This window comes from Pteropus medius, unplaced genomic scaffold (assembly GCF_902729225.1).
Source record: "Pteropus medius unplaced genomic scaffold, Ma_sr-lr_union100, whole genome shotgun sequence".
NCBI lineage: Eukaryota > Metazoa > Chordata > Mammalia > Chiroptera > Pteropodidae > Pteropus > Pteropus medius.
Genome location: NW_024340692.1, coordinates 21,657,805 through 21,674,924, shown reverse-complemented (window position 1 = coordinate 21,674,924; position 17,120 = coordinate 21,657,805). Strand labels below are relative to the sequence as shown.

Sequence of the window (17,120 nt, the reverse complement as noted above, 5' to 3'; positions counted from 1 at the left end):
AAAGCAGCCCTTTCCACATAGATCTGTCCAATAATTTATCTTGCTGTCTTCTCCCTGTATTTACAAAACTTATCTGTGAATGCTTTACTTCGCTGTTATTTTTATTTAAGAAGACAGATGTTTCTTTTTAGAAGAAATGGCCCCTAGTATTAAATTGTTAAATTCAAAGTACTTTATGTTGAAATCGCTTGGCTTGGATAAATATATGTAATGCGAAAGCTTTGGTTCTGGAGCTTTGCCGATTTTTTAGACACCCAAGGCAGTGACAGCGCTTAAAGGAAGACCGTTTTTCTTCTACCAGACTTTCAAATCTGTTCATATTTGGTGAAAATGAGCACACCTTAGCTTTTGTGTTATCTTTTAAACAATCATTGTAATGATGTATGTTACTACTCAAATTTTTTTCTTTCATGAAAAAAATTTGAGTAGTAACATACATCATTATAGTGATTGTTTAAAAGATAACACTCTCTCTCTCTCTCTCTCTCTCTCTCTCTCTCTATATATATATATATATATATATAATATTTGAACAAGCAGTGACCACCAATGCGACATAAATAATTTTGAATACCTGGATGCTGATTCATTGCAGGTTATGTTCCTATTATAAATCTTGTTGCTGTTTTAGAATGGATCGCACCCAAAAGGGCAGTTTCTCAGAAACAGCAACAATTTGAAAACGTGCTGTATAAAAGAAGCCAGTCACAAAAGATCATTTTCTTGATAGCATTCCGTTTATATGAAATGTTCAAGAATAGGCAAATCTATAGAAACAGATGTAAATTAGTGGTTGCTTAGGGCTGGAGAAAATAGGGAGAAACTACTAAAAGTATATAGAGTTGGTTTTTTTTTTCGAAGTGATAGAAATATTTTTAAATCACTTATGGTGATGATCACACACCTGTAGGAATACACTAAAAAACATTGACTTATATACTTTATATGGGTGAATTGTGTGGTATGTGAATTATATCTCAATAAAGCTGTTATTTAAGAAAAAGATAACTCAGCCAGATGAAAAAGTGGCATTGTGCAATGATGAAGGACATGGACTTCAGTGCTAGAGAGATTTGGATTGAAACCCTGACAGTACCACGAATTAACTGTGTGATCTTAGGCACGCTACCCCTTTCCTCATCTGTAAAGTGGGGAAAAATAATAATATCTGAATAAGAAGATTCATGTGAGGATTAATGGACCATATATTTGAAGCAGTTAGCATAGTGCCTAGATATCAAAAGCACTCAACAAGCAGCTGTTTCCTAATGTTTCCCGCCCCCCTTGGAATTTCTTAGCCCTTTGTGTATTTAGGCTCTGAGAAGTATGGCAGTGATTGATATAAACCTGCCCTACTGGGTCGTAGGTCTTTTGCAGGCTTTGACCTCCCTCAGTTGATCTTAACATAGCTTCCAATATCAATTCTTACACCCAGTAGGTGCTAAATATGTATTTGTAGAATTGAATTGAATATGCTTAGCTTCTACACTAGATTGGAAGCTTCTTAAGGTAAGTACTGTGCCTTCTGTTCGAACCCTACAGGATCTATCTCAGTCATGGATACAAATCAGTCGTTAGGAACTGGGCCTTGATTTTATCAATTTCTTTGAATTGGGCAAATGAAATTTCTAATTCCTTAAAATAGATATTGTTGGTTGCTTCCCCAAACTCATTTCTTGCCTCTGTCTCCAGTCTTCCTGGCTGTCAGTGTTCTGATTTGATTCGGGTTTTCAGGGGTGAGTCTTCTTCAGCCTAAACTGATCCTTATATTTCCATTCTCCCTTGCCAGTAATGTAAGGCGTAAGTGATGCATTCTGGCTAATGAGATGTGAAGAGAAGTCTGAGGAAGTTTTCTTTCCTCTTAAAAAGGGATAAACTAGGAGAAGCATGCTCTTTTCTGTCTCTGGTTGTTGCCGTGTGGGGTGGTGATATGTCAGATGGGAATGACAGTGTGGCTCGGAGGGACAAGCTAAGGGAGATATACGAGAAAAATGGAAAGATTGTGAGTTTTTAATGAAGTGTTGGCCACTGAAGGAACCATTGCTAGATTTCTAAACGTTTCACTAGGTGAGATAATAAACCTTATATTGTCTCAGTCATTCTACTTGGCATTTTTGTTGTTTGTCACTGAATGTTTCCTGATGTACATTTCCATTTGTAATTCCCACTTCCCTTTTAGGTAAATCCTGGAAGTGGGACCATTGATAGGGAGAGTAAAGGAATTATAAACCAGGGGACTGAGGAAGCCATGAGGAATCAATACACAATTAACCAGATATTTTCTTTATTATCTATGATTCATACCTCATCTACTTTAAGCAGAGGAAGTTCACATGTAAGAAGGCCTATCATAGCCTTACTTTGGTGATGGAAAAAAGACAACTACTTGATCATAAATACAAGGTGAAAAAAGAAAGTATTTCCACAAAAGTAAAAATATATACATATAGTCATCACAAGAGACAGGTGTGCATCTGGCATTTTGTAAGTTTTGGCTGCTCTGGCCAATAATGATGTTAGTCAAGAAGGGGCACTTATGTAGATGCTATAACCGGGGAGAAGAGCTCTTTGGTGAATAGGAGGGAATTGTCACCAAAATACTGGAGGAGAATGAAAGCAAGCAGGAAGAAAAAGGAAGAGGGAAACTTACTCAGGGCACTTGGTGTAGCATCTGCCTCCGTGGAGGAAGAGAGGGTATTCTGGCTGAGTCCGGCACTTTTTGCAAAAATTAGCTCCCGAGCAAGAGGCACAGTCCTCTGTACAGTTCTCACAGCTGCGACTCCTCACTGAGGGCCATGTGCCTTGTGGACAGGAGGAGACGCAGGACTGAGCCAACAGATATGCACCTAGAAACCCAGGGAAGAAGGCAGATCAGGTGGTCATCATGTGTCTGCTCCAACAGCACATGCAGAGACTGAAGCAACGGTTCTTTTAACTGCTTCAAAGACTTATGTATCTGGAAGACCTGTGTCAGGCTACCAAAATGTATTAGTCCTGCTGCCTCTTGCAGGATAAGTTAAATCTATAAAAAAAGGAAATTGACAACAGGAAGCTTTTGCCCTGTTTCCTTTACTTTCCTACTAATGTTGGTCTGGATCACTTTGAAGGCTTCCCTTTGCCCGGTTGATCAATCTATTAACACCTTTGGCCATCTTCCTGGTGTAAGGCAGTTAGTTATATAGGCAAAGCTTGATGGAGTCTATTCTGTTCCCCAAAGCCTATCTTGTTAGGACAGTAATACAGTAGCAACTCTTCCACGTAACAGATGGTCCATGTATTTATTTTTAATTAAAAAAATCAGATATCGTTAGTAAAGAAAACAATTTAAAAATCACCCTCAACTCCAAAATTCCAAGAAAATTTCTTCAATTTTTGTTTCTAAATTTTTATATTTGAAAGCATAGAATCATGGCACACTTATCATTTGAAATTCTGTTGTTTTTGCATCCCATCTCACTGTTAACATTGACATTCCAACATAATGATCATTTTAATGAGAGTATAACATTCTTAGTTCTTAATATTAATGCACCATGTAAATAAAATATCACCCTAATTCAGGGAAGTTGTTATTTCTGCTGTTTCGTCTTTATAGACAATGAAGCAATTAATTTGTTAAGCTGTTACATTGTTGCCCTTGTTTTTATTTGTTTTATTTTGTTTTGCTCCCCTGAATTCAGTATCGGAAATGAAGAAATAATAGGTAGACTATCTTCATCTAGATTTCCTACTTTAAATTTTCTTGTTTTGGCTAATACACTGTAATAGAGCAGGGCAACCTCTAGAAATGTCAAGTATCAAGAAACCCTAACAAATACTGTGGCCAAAATCAATTACTAACTTTATCATGTTTTTGGATATAAAACGTTTCTTTTCTTTTCTTTTGGTTTTGGTCCCTTGAAAGCCAGTTTTTATTATAGATCAGCATCTGGGTCCCTGTGTTTCTTCAGAGTAGCTACTGTGATAGGGACATGTGATGGAACTAGATCAAGTCCTACAAACCCCTTACGTAAAGATGCTGATATATGTGAGTTACCAGACGTCGGGTTGGCCACTGCTACCTCTTGTCACACTCCAAACTAACCTTTTGGACATGAAGTGCACAGGGTTGCAGATCCATTGCAGGTTTTACAAGAAGAATGACAGGGCTGGTGTTTTCTCAAAATGTCTGTGTAGGGAAAGAAACCAGAAGTCAGTGTCCTTTGAGCAAGCTCATAGTATTACAGTGTTGGAAATGATCTCATGGGTAATCTTGTCTCCCTTCCCACCCAAAATAGAATCGCTTCAATTTTACATTAGCTAAATATTGGTACCTGTTCATTGCCTATCGTGTGGATTTCATTCATTTATTTATTTTTCTCTTACCCTTTCTTTGACAATTGATTATCAAGACTTTCTTTGCAGACTTCCAGAGACAGGATGGCCTTAAATACTAAGGAAATATTTGAACTAACAAATGTTACTTTTTTATATATTCAAAATATGTGGAGTGAATGTGCGCTTGTGTGTATGCATGCATGAAAGAGTTTTCAAGTAAAAGGTGATCACTTATTTCCCCAAATTCTTAGATGACCACTTCTCTTCACTCCAAGATGATAACTGAGAATTCATTGTGTCTCTCATGGAGAAACATATTTTCTTTTCTGCTGTTGTTGTTCTTTGGAACCAGATTTCATAATTGGTCAATGTTTGAGTTTCTGTGCTCTTCACAGTAGCCATGGTGGAATGCAACCTAAACTTATTTTAAATTTGTCCCAAATCATTGCTAAACATCACAAAAATGGGGCCACCCACAAGCTTTCTGTCCAGTCAGTAGATAAGCAGTTCATCTCAGGCTAATACACCATTAACCTGGGGAACATTAGCACTGTTTCCTCTCTCTCTTTCCTTCCAAGAGCATTCAATGGGCAGGCTTTTCCAGGAAGTCAGCAACTCCACAGGAAGGTTTCAGAGACATATATAACAGCCTCAAAGACATCACTCAATCAGTACACATTTATTAACTGTGATGTCATAGTTACAATGGGTACAATTATTTTCTTCTCTTCCTGAGAGTCACTCTGGTAGAGTTGGCTCTCTAGTCACACCTGCCTTCACATCCCAGCTGTGCTGCTTACGGGTAGGGTAACCATGGATACAGTAATTAAACTCTCAGAGTCCTACTTTTCCATGTCTCTAAAATGAGAGAAAATGATTCTTCCATTATAAGACTTGTGAAGACTAAATGAGATGTGTAGATGGTAGTTTGGTCTTCCTTTTTCCTCTCTCTCCTGATTCCCTCATTTGTTACCATTCCACCACATTTTGGAGGCTTTTGTTTTATTTCCCTTTCTTTTTCTTCTGTTCTATATGTGGAGTGGCAGCAGGAGGCATGGCTTGGTTTCCATGATGACACTCATAGTTAATAATCTGGTAAGCCTTGTTATAGAGAAAACTAGATTCAAAGGTAAGTAGGTAGATGTGGATGTAAATATAGAGATATAAATGATTGTCCATCTAAGCCATGCAGAGTAGCAGTCTGTTTCCTAGTTTGGTGAGAAAAAATTGCCCTGGTTTTCCAGTATACTGACTTATTCATGTACTCTCCTTAGGGGGATCTGTTAAGAGCTCAGTTAGCCCTGAGGAGAGCAATGCTAGTCATGGGATTTTCACGAAAGTAGTACACATGACTCTCAACATGATCAAGTCTTTTCCCAAAGGCCTTTTTAACCTGACAATATCACTTTACCCAAAAGAGAAGGCAGCAGATAGATGAGCAACAATTCTGTTGCTAACATCAGTTCTTGCTAATCAATAGGGCAATGCAAATCAAAACCACAATGTGATATCATCTCACATCTGTTAGAACAGCTGTTATCAAAAAAGACGAGACAACAAGTGCTGTCGAGGAATGTGGAGAAATGGAACATTCCATGCACTGTTGATGGGAATGTAATTTGGTGCAGCCACTATGGAAAACAGTATGAAGATTCCTCAAGAAATAAAAAATTGAACTACCATATGGTCCAGCAATTCTCACTTCGAGGTATATAACTGAAGGAAATGAAATCACTCTCTCAAAGAGATGTCCGCACACGATGTTCACAGCAGCGTTATTTACAATAGCTAAGAAATGGAACAACCTAGGTGTCCATTGATGGATGAATAGATAAAGAAGATGTAACATATATATGCAATGGCATATTATTCAGCCATAAAAAAAAAGGACATCTTGCCATTTGCAACAACATGAATGAGCCTTTAGGGCATTATGCTAAGAGAAAGACAGAGAAAGACAAATACTGTATGATCTCACTTATCTTTGGAATCTTAAAAAAACCATCCTCAGAGAAACAGAGTAAATTGGTGGTTGCTGGGGGCTGTGGGTGGAGTAGAGTGGAGGGAATGGATAAAGGTGGACAAAGGCTATAAACTTCTAGTTATAAGGTGAATAAATTATGGGGATATGATATACAGCATGGTGACTATAGTTAACGATGCTGTATTGTATAGTTGAAAGTTGCTAAGAGAGTAGATCTTAAAAGTTCTCACTACACCAAAAAGGTAACTATGGAAGTGATGGATATGTTAACTAACCTTACTGTGGTGATCATTTTGCAGTGTATATGTATATCAAAACCATCATGTTATACACATTTAATCTAGACAATGATTTTGTAAATTATATCTCATTGAAACTGAGAAAAAGATTCTTACTTAATGGCTGAGAATAGTTATTCAAAAAATAATAGCAAAATAATATTTATAAGACATTGAGCACCTTGAAAATTATTGATATATGTCTAGGCCATGGGTTGATTTTCTTTTGATTTTATGATTTTTATACTAAAATGTAGTCACAAAAATATGAACTTTAATTAATTTTTTTATACTTGTATAAAATATGATGTGTATACCTACATATACATATGTATTTATACATATCTCACATTCTGGCAATTCGATATTTTTCTGAGATATACTTGGTATAAAACTTTGTAATGTCCTCATGTATCCACTAGAGGATGCTCTGTACACATGGTTAATAGCAATTAAGCATGGGCAATGGATAAAGTCATCCTCAGCCAGAGCTCTTTATCAAAAAAGATGAGTGACTTAATCTCAACAAGTAAATTTTTACCTTGATCATAGTTTCTCTTTTTTTCTACTCTAGAAGTTCTAGGCTGAACAGGACCTCAAAAACAAAAATCACCATGACCAAGAAAATGTAGTGTCCGTGCTTCAAAAATAACTACAGCTCAACCATGTAAAACAGGGGTTCTTCTTATTTTTAATTTAAATTAAATATGTAAAACTCCCATGGTTCAAAATGTAGAAAAGGAATGTAACGTGAAGCTTCCCTTCTAATCCCTTCTCCACCCTTTTAATGTAAACTATCCACACTATTTATCACATTGCCTTTTTTGTTTGTTTTTTGTTTTTTTTGTAACTCAGCATATTTTGGAAACCACTCTTATCAGTACATAAAGAACCTCCTCATTCTTGTTTATGGCGTCACAGTATTCCATGCATGGATGTATCATACTTTGTTTTTCTAATCTCCTATTGGTAACCATTTAGCTTTTTTCCCTAATCTTTGCTATTTCAAATCATGCTGCAGTGACTAGAAAAGTAAAAGGTGTATTTTTCAGCCTATTAAAGACCTGCAAAAATGGAGGCTTTTCTTGATAGCTTTCCTCTCCCAGGCATGACTACTTAGCTTATCAGGAACGTCTTTCAATGTTCTAGAAGATTTTACTGTTGAACTTCCTCCCAGTCTTTCCCCGTTGAGCACCCACTTATATTTTATGTCGTGGTTCCCTCCTCTCTCTGTTTCTCTCTTGTGACTTCTTTATCCCATTTGCTCCTCACCACCCAGCTTCGTGGGTTGGTTTCTACATCACAGAGACTCTCCTGATTTGTTGTGATTGCCTTTTCCTTATTTCCCTGTTACCTCTTTTGATTTGAAACTTCCACCTTCGTCGTTCCTGCAGCAGGCTCTTCACCAAAGATGGGCTTGAAGTGGGCACAGGTTCTTTTTCATTAAAAAAAATAAAGTGTTTTATTTTTTTAATGCAAAAAGGATAAGAAGATAAAGTTTGCCTCTAATTTGACCATTCGGAAATATCTACTGTGTGTACTTTGGCTCGTAGGTTTTCCATTTTTATGTTGAATGTGTGAGTTATTAATTACATATGTGTATATGTGTGTAATCATTTATACCTTCTGCATACATAATACCTGCATTTTGCATTAAATATAAATCTTACAAGCATTTTCTCTTGCCATTAAAATTTTTTGTAAACATTATTTATAATGTTTTTTTGTTTTTATTTACACGAACCATAATTCACTTTTTTGGTTGTTATTATAAATAAAGCTGCTATTAACATCTTTGCAAGTACACATTCTTGGTTAAGTCAGGACTCTGCCTGACTACTGGGTGTCCCAACTGACCATTATTTTCTACCTTCTTTTAGGGACCACTTTTCCCAGACCGATATTACTCTCTAGGCCACCCTAATTGCTTTCTTTCATGAGCTAGGGAGTGCTGTTTTGAAAGTTTACTAGAGTTTCATGTGTTAAAACTGGATCAGGTAAAAGGGTTAGGGAATAAATTAACTCTTATTGTCATATTATGTACTTGGAGCTTTATATGTGTTCTCTCATTTAATTCTCAAAATGACCTTGTGCAAAGTAGTTTCATATTCTCATTTTATAGATGAGGAAACTGAGGCTCAGAGAGGATGAGTAACTTGTTCAAGGTCACATATTTGGTAAAGAACAGAGCCAGGATATGAATTCAGGTATGCTTAACTCTAAAGGCTACTACATCCACTGGAGAGATATTTTAGTAATTAATTTGGATTGTAAAATCATTTGGTAGAGACAAAAACAGTGGTGTACTGGTAAAATGGCTGTTTGGAAAACAAAACAAAAAACTTGATTTTTTTCATATTTACCAATTTCCAGGGTATAAATATTTCCAACATAGCTAATTTCAAGTTGCCAACGATTTTACAACCCACTTATAAAATTCCAGTATATTTAACAATCAGTGCAAGTGGATACAAGTGGCCCCTTTATACCACTAGGCTAAAGGTTTAATTACTTACCCAGAGACATGTGTTTTCTGCACTCTGTGTTCTGATTGGTTAATTAAGAAAAAACGATGTCCTCATTTCTAAATGAGGCAACTAGATACATCTACAAAGTCCTTCTGAAAATCAGATTCATGGCATCTTTTAGGTTTTCTGAAGTTCAGTTACTGTTAGGCAAAATATCTCTCACTCTTAAGACTTTTTTTTTCACACGAGTGGCTTTCAGTGTTTGTAACTGACTCTGGGATTCCAGTCTTTCTCCAGAGCATAGGAATTAAGATCAAAAGACAGGCCAGTGATAAATTGTTAGGATGTGGTCAAAGATAGAAAGTTAATTCACCATGTCTGTGTTTGGTAGATTAGACTACCATCAGAATATGTAATTAGAGCTCTCTACAAACATGGTTTTAATTAACGATGCGACTAGGTGAGCAGGGGAAATGTGCAGGAATTATTCCTAGGACTTTCCGGCACTACCAGGGGGAAAACCACTTAAGAAAATCCTGATTTAACAGTAATGGAGTAAACTGTTTCTATTTCCAACAATGGGTTCAGGAAGCCAGCTGAAGCCATTATCTTCTTTCAAAACCTGTGGCCTGCCACACCTGAACATTTCTACCAGTGGTGGCTCTGTATGATTCCTGAGTCACTGCTGAAGCCATTAGCAGCCTACTTAATATTGTTTCTGTGACTGCCATGTAGAGACACAGGATTAAGTAATCTTTATGATGTATTAGTGACTGGGACAGGGGATCTGGGGCTGATCTATACTTTTGCGCAGTGACTTTTTGGTGGCAGGGAGAACACAGAGTTGGCTTTACTTAATCTTGCATGGAAGATTTGCCAGGTATGGTCAAATATGTAGGGAAATCTCCATCCTTCAAGTAGGAAGTAGGTATTTCCACTCTTTAGATAGTTGATGAAGAATGATGGCCCTCTAGTCATTGTCACTCTCATCGTGGGCAGCCATCTTGTTAAAAGAGCTCAGTGAACTCTAATTGGATTTTTATTGCAAAGGCAATTCTCTAGTACATGCTGACATAGACAATGGGGGGAAGTCAGTTTTTGGCTGCAAGCATGATCTTGTTCCCATTGGGGAGCAGTGTGGGTGAAGGAATGTACTATGGGTAAAGGAATGTACTATGGGTAAAGGAATGTACTGAAGTTTGTCTCATCTTACCTTTCCTACCTGGATGTGCATCTGTGTTTAAAGCAATACCACCAGCTTGCAGGTATCCCTCTACAGCTACATTCTCTCATAAACACTCTGTAATTTGTCTGGGCTCCCTCTAAGTTGACCCAAGGTGACTGCAATCTGTTTTCCAACATCTTAAAGGTGTGGCTAATTAGTGCTTGTACTCTGGAACCAACCATTCTCCTGTTACACCCTCAAACTTGTTTTTTACGGAAAAGGAGGAGAAAGATGTAGGCCTTAACTTAGATACTCCCAGGACTTTATGGAGTACATTTCCCATTTACTGTCCATTTCAGTAGTGCCTAACCTATGCTGGGGAACCTGAGTCTTACCTTGCTCGGTGAAGGAACAATTTTTTCTTACTGTATGTTTTATTTCCTAGATCACAGAAATGGAAAAGTGCAACCATGTCATTGACTGTATTGCTTTTGTCCAACCATGAGAAACATTCTCATCTCCTTCTCGAATCCCTTATTAGTGCTAAATCCTCAAAAGGACTAATTCCTTCCTCTTTTCAAAAACTACGTTTTGATAGTAGAAAATGCAGAAGGGTGGGTGTGGTGCTTCGACAATGAGGAGCAATCAAGGCCTGGTTTCTGCTTGCAAAGTGCGTAGTCCAGTTGAAAGGGATGTGTAATCATTTGCGGGATCAAGTGTGCTCTGCCTCTTGGCTCCCTGGACTTTTTCATCATCTGGATGCCAGATAAAATACAGATGTTCTGAGCTAGAAACACAGCACCAGACTATTTTCCCCTTGGCCTGCACTACCTCTTAAATGCCTGAATGGCAGACAAACTCGTTCTCAACATTTTGGTTCAGCTATAATTCACTGGAGATATCCCACTCTGAATTGAATGATTTTCTTCCCAGCTCTGTCTCTGAAACCAGCCTGTGTTCTCTGTGGCCTTTGGCTGCTGAGTTTGCAGTGGTCTCAGAATTGCTTTTCCTTTAAGTCACATATGTAGGGCTGTTGTAGTAGACAGCAGCGACAGACGACCTTTTTCTAAAATCCAGCAAGAGCCTTTCTCCTGCCCCAGATCTCTCACTCTCTCCAGCCCTTAGAAGACCCATCCTGAGCAGATCTCCTTTCAGCTGCTGTTGCTTCTGCACTGAAATGACTTTTTTTTTTTTTTTAACAAATCCTTGCCTTGATATCAAATGGACAGCATCTCTTTTTTTCATGAGGGTCTCTGCATGGAATATGAGTCAAATTTTTCCAGCATGAAGAAGATTTTGTTTTTTAACTACCTAAGACATGGAAAGGGCACTGAAGTTTGTAATTGCAAGGAAGCCTGTGACTGAACCTACAGGATGAGGAGGCCTATTCTGAAGACTCAGGTGGGACTGAGAATGTGGAGGTCTTACTGTTGCATCTCAAGGTTTCACATACTTCCTCCCTCCAGGCCCCTCTTAGGATCCTCACTTTCTCGTCTGTAACTGGAGAGGGCAACTTTTAAAAGGGAAGCTTTAATGATGGCAACTTCTAATAAGCCAGCCAGCCAGCCAGATCAGCTATTTTAGCTTAAATTCCAATACTTTAAAGCAGTTCTTCGTTGCTAACTGAAAAAGCCTACCCTACTGGCAATTTTCTTTTACCTTGATAAAGAGATACATAAATGTGATAGAAGCTATTGTGAAATCTTTGAAAAAATGATAATCTGGCTATTTCTCTATATGACTCTATATGCTTGGAGGTCTGCTCCACCCTAGTAGAAACTCAGGTGGCCAGACCAATTGTAAATTGCTTTGGGCTTTTCTTTCTGGCCAAATGCCAGTTACAGCCCCTTCTCTCTCCTTCCCCTAGCATCAAAGAGACCCAAGCTTGATTCTCATTCAAGCTTTTGTTTCACTGCCTAGCCTTCATCCCATGGATATCCAAAAGCAAGGGTTAAAGAGGGAGGGAAAGAGGCTGAGAAGGCAGCTAGACGCCTGTGATTTCCCTTGGGAGGCACATACCATTCCAGAATTTGCCTTCCATCTGGGCCTGGGTGGGACCCACACAAGTTCCATGCCGCAGCTGTAGTCCTCCTCTGCAGCTGCTACACTTGTCGTACCCTAGGCCGGTGCAGGTTGCACAGGCTCGGTGGCAGGGTTCACATTCGCCCATCTCTGAGTCACCATAGAAGCCAGGGTCACATTTCCTCACACAACTGCCACCTACATAAGAGCACAGAGAGGGAACATTCAGGCAAAACTCTAGCCACTTAGCTTGGTGCTCTGTGCAGGGCCAGGTTTTGAATAGGCCAAATGGAATCTCAGGAACATTTTTGTTTGAAGTTGTTTTTGAAGAAACCAAGATGGCATTCTCTTATTTCAATGAAGAAATGTCTTAAAAGATTTAACGCTTTAAGTCCTCTTTAAACTGAGAGTTTAAATTGGCTGTCAGAATCTTACGTTCTTGATAAACTTCATATAAATCTCTCTATATAGAGAAAAACTGGAGATCATTGTGGGCTTTCTGCCCCACTCTCTCTCCCGTAAGCATTCAAGTGCACTGGACTATTAGCCCTTTAATTGGAAGACACAGTATATTTCTTTCCTAACCATCCATTTCCATCAAAGTTGATGAATTGACCAAAATCTAAGAAATCTAAGACAAAGATTCTTCTTTAACTTTAACACTACTCGGGAATATATAACATGGGTTATATCTCAAGGAAAGAGTCATGGTTCTGAATATTTCAGGCGACTCGGATCCCAAAGCATTTGTCTTTAGCGTCTCTGTGCCCCAAGTTCACTCTTGTTTCTATTAGCTTGGAGATATTTGAGACTAATTAATGAAACTGGAACTTTGCTTTAGTAATAAAAGCAGAAGGATGTTCTGGCTAATGTTTATTTTCAAACCAAATCAAAATTCTTGGACAAGAGGCAGCAGTTCACAAAGACCCTGAAACCAATCAAACAAGCACTCCTGTTTCTGGGTGGAGCTCTTAAACCTTGCTTTCACTTTGATGACATTTTCATGCTTACCCAAGAGAAAGAAGCCCTCTTCACACCAGTAACACTCATTCTGGTCACAGTTGCCACAGTTGCTATCACATGCTTTGCATTCAAATTCTTCACGGTAGGTCTTCTCAGGACAGGTTTTATAACAGTGGTGTTCAAACCTAGAGAAGGAGATAGAGTTTCTTCCGTGAGCTGTGTTGATGTTATTTCTCTTAACCATCATCATTTAATCTCCTTATCTATGTTTACAGATCATTTTTAACAGGTGGAGATATTTGGGTTTCAAGGAAGAAAACTTTCTCCTGATCTGTGTGAGCCCTCCAAATAAGTCACTAACCACCTCTCTCTGGATCTCTGAGGACCTGTTATCAGGGCAGCTGGGAGGAGGCTGGAGAGAAGGAAAGGGGTACTGATATTCATTTATTGAGTACTGATAATGCGTCAAGTATTATTAGTTCATTTAAACCTCAGCATAATCCCAATACAGGGGGCTATTACTTATCTTTAATTTCTAGATAAGGGAACTGAGCCTCAAGATTTCGTGCTCAAAATCACGTAGATAGTTAAAGGTGGGGCTGGGATTTCAACCAAGATTTGTTTGAACAGACAGTTTGTGTGCTTTTGCTACATGGCTCCAGCAAGATCTGAAATAGCTGTGTTGAGTACAAGTGGCTTACCAAAATGTCTATAACCAGAGTGTTAATATCAATAGTAAAGTGACTTAGCTTTTATCTCTGTATATTTTCATGCATACTGTTCATTATTCTTATTCTATAGGAATTGTATTTCCGACTCCATTGAATTAACAGGCTCATTTGAAGGGGAAGTGGAATGAAGTTGACCTTTGCCCTTTGATAAATTTTGTACCATTAACAGGATATCTGAAGCAGGCTTCTCATTTTTTCCTTAACAATTCTATTGTACAATGTTGTACAATTCAAAGTCATCAAACATTCTAAAGGGTTATAAATGTGTGTTTCTTGAAACAAATATCACATGTTTTACCCTTAGTGATATTTGGCATGTCGTTTTTAGCATGTATTAGGCCTTCACTTAACGTGGTTGATAGGTTATGTGACTTCAAGTAAAGTAATGTGAAATGAAACCAATTTTACCATAGGCTAATCGATATAAACAAGAGTTAAGTTCCTATGGCATCTCGGCATTATAACAAAATGACGTCGTATGGAATTACATTATTCAAAGACTTGTTGTATTTGTTTTTCAAAGGGTTTTATGAAATATGCTCATTAATGGTGAGCTGGAGAGGCTAACAGAGTTGGCTCCAAAGTTTAACAGAGGATATTGTCAGGTGACAAAAGAAGTAGGTGCTGGTCAAAGGGTATGTTCTAGTGTCAAAATCAAGAAGGGTAGAGTTAGGCTGAAGATATGCAGAGTCATATGGGGGACAAAGGAGAATTTCTCTCACATACTTCTACACGATCACTCTTTCTTTGAGGCTATGTCCTCCTTCCTTGGTTCTCTGAGGAACATTTTATGTCCCCAACCGTCTGATCTTATCAAGAAATGCTTGTATCTCTGCTGTCTGTCTCTGCTTGGGGTATCTGTGGCAGGCCATATGCTGGGTAAATGCCAACTGCAAACATGCTGACAAATTCCTTTCTGCTTGTTTACTGTTGTCTGGTCTACCTTCTAATAGTCAAATCTGGGGCCTCTTCTCTACCCATTCTCCCCTGTTTAAATGGAACATTAATTTAAATCAGTAGGTCAGGAGAGTAGTGATATAGACATGGTCAATGTAGAGAATAATAGGCAACTCTGAGAAAGTTGAATTAAAAGGTTAAAAATGAACAGGACAAACAAACAGATACTCATGGACATGGACTATAGACTAGTGGTTACCAGAGGGTAGAGGGTGGAGGGAAGGGGGAGGGGGGAGATAGATGGGATAAAGGGGGTCAAATATGTGGTGACAGAAAGAAATATAACTATGGGAGGTGAACACACAGTGTAAATATATATATATATGCCTTACTGTTAAAGTATACAGCTGAAACTTATTGGATTTCATTAACCAATGTCACCATAAAAAAATAATTAATTTTTAAAAACCCTATAAAGTTAAGTAATGATAAAGTTAGCTGATCATTTATAATATGTTTCAGCTTATTGGGTTTCCCTTTCCCTCCCATCCACCTCACCCCTTTTAATGTCCTCTCACTCACTGTCACATTTTAAGACCCTTGGAATCAAGTCCATCAAAGATGAGGTGACCCAAATCTAGACCCTACCCTAGCTCTTGGTGCAACATAAATGGATCTATAGCCTCTCTGAGCTTCAGTTTTCTCTTCTGTAGAATAACATCAATCTTGTGTCCTTGACAACATTCATGGAAAGGTGAAGAGGAGAAAGGGATGTGAGAGTTTGTTTATCATAAAACTCCCAGTTCTTAGGATGACAGGGAGGAATTATGTAGTCTATGCATTATGTGGGTCTACCCTTTCTTTTCATCTCCTTTCTTTACTTAGTTTTTCTTCCAAGATAGGCACCAATGTACCCTGTAAGAGAGACTAGAATAGGAAGTGGAAGTGATATTGAGACAACATATTTGATTTGTAGATTTGTATTACAGAACTTCGTGGGTGATGGTTACCTGCATTTTGTTTAATCTAGTGATCTGTGTCTCTCATTACCTAGGGGGTGATTGAGAGCTAATGTAGCACCTGGCTTTATTCTGGTCTGTCCAACTCTTGTTAAGAACAAGGTCTCCTCCATGCAGACTCTGGAAACAGCTTGCTTGAGGTTGGGTATATTATTAAAGTCTGTCCAGAACCACCAAGGTCTGAATCTTGGTAACCCGTGGCAAGATTCCTAGACACCAGTGTCAGGTTGAGTGACTTCCAGGACCAAGAAAGAGAAGGCCTCCTTTCCAGGCAAGAAAACAGCTAGGCTCTTAACTGCTAAATCCAAGAATTGTTCATTAATAGCCTGACAGGGCAGAGTTGCTTCAGGCTACAGGGCCTCTTTCCTTTAATCACTGATTTAGGGTTAAGTCAGTAATGCTTAAACTGCAGAAAAGTTAGTGCCATGAAAAAGAAGGCCAGACTTACATGTAGTACCCTGTAGCGCATGATGTGCAGGTTCCTGGATCATCTGGAAAAAAATTATAAGAATGAAAAATAATAAAGAGTTCATCATTTGTGAAAATGGGTTTGGGAAAGTTTTGGCTTGGGACAAATAATCTTCTGGGATAGTTTTATGAAATGTACTGTCCAGAAATAGTCTTTGAACAGATTGCACTATTTTCAGTGAGTAACAAGATATACACAATGATTTATCTTTATCAAAGCTAGTAAAATAAGAGGCCTCATAAGTGCTGGCCCTCACTTTCAAGGATGAGTAGGCCCAAGCTACTGGGTCTTCAAATTGTAGATCAAGAACCATTCACTTTGAGGAACTCCTGGTCTCTGTTGAGGTAAAGGCATCAAGCGCACTTGCTCGCTTGCTCTCTCTCTCTCTCCCTCCCTCACCCTCTCCCTCTCCCTCTCTCTGTCTCTCTCTCTCAGAAAGGGCTTCAGGCTTTCGACCCTGAAGAGTAGATTTTCCATGAATTACCCCAAATGCCTGCCAGTGTGAGAGATTGTAGGGAGGCGTCTTTGAAATCTGGACAATTGTTTTTTTCCAATACAGTATCCACTTTGTGTTCTGTACTTCAAAACCCTCTTAAAGAAACTGTCCTGTTCTCATTAAGTATAATGATTCAATGTGTCCCTGTTGGCTCAGGGGACTCTTTCCTACAGCTTTCAGGGAACTTAATGAGAGAGAAATCACTAACTCAGTCTACTTCCCTCCTTCTTAACCCTCCCTGAAAATTCCCAGGTCCAATTATTAAAGGAATTCTATGACTTCTCTGGTTTACAATTTTTCTGAGTGAGAGT

General features: G+C 38.5%; 1 protein-coding gene across 3 annotated transcripts in view; it reads right to left on the bottom strand.

Moving 5' to 3' along the window:
- Nucleotides 1-17,120, bottom strand: part of PCSK5 (proprotein convertase subtilisin/kexin type 5) — a 396,723-nt gene that overhangs the window by 25,844 nt on the left and 353,759 nt on the right. For 2 of the 3 annotated variants that reach the window (XM_039843681.1, XM_039843770.1), the window contains exons 25-30: nt 16,293-16,335; nt 13,246-13,382; nt 12,232-12,432; nt 7,934-8,014; nt 4,085-4,168; nt 2,651-2,846 (exon numbers count right to left, since the gene is read on the bottom strand). In XM_039843681.1, coding sequence (XP_039699615.1) covers nt 2,651-2,846; nt 4,085-4,168; nt 7,934-8,014; nt 12,232-12,432; nt 13,246-13,382; nt 16,293-16,335 — 742 coding nt within the window. The remainder of the gene's footprint in view (nt 1-2,650; nt 2,847-4,084; nt 4,169-7,933; nt 8,015-12,231; nt 12,433-13,245; nt 13,383-16,292; nt 16,336-17,120) is intronic. The other variant, XM_039843837.1, reaches the window with a different exon arrangement.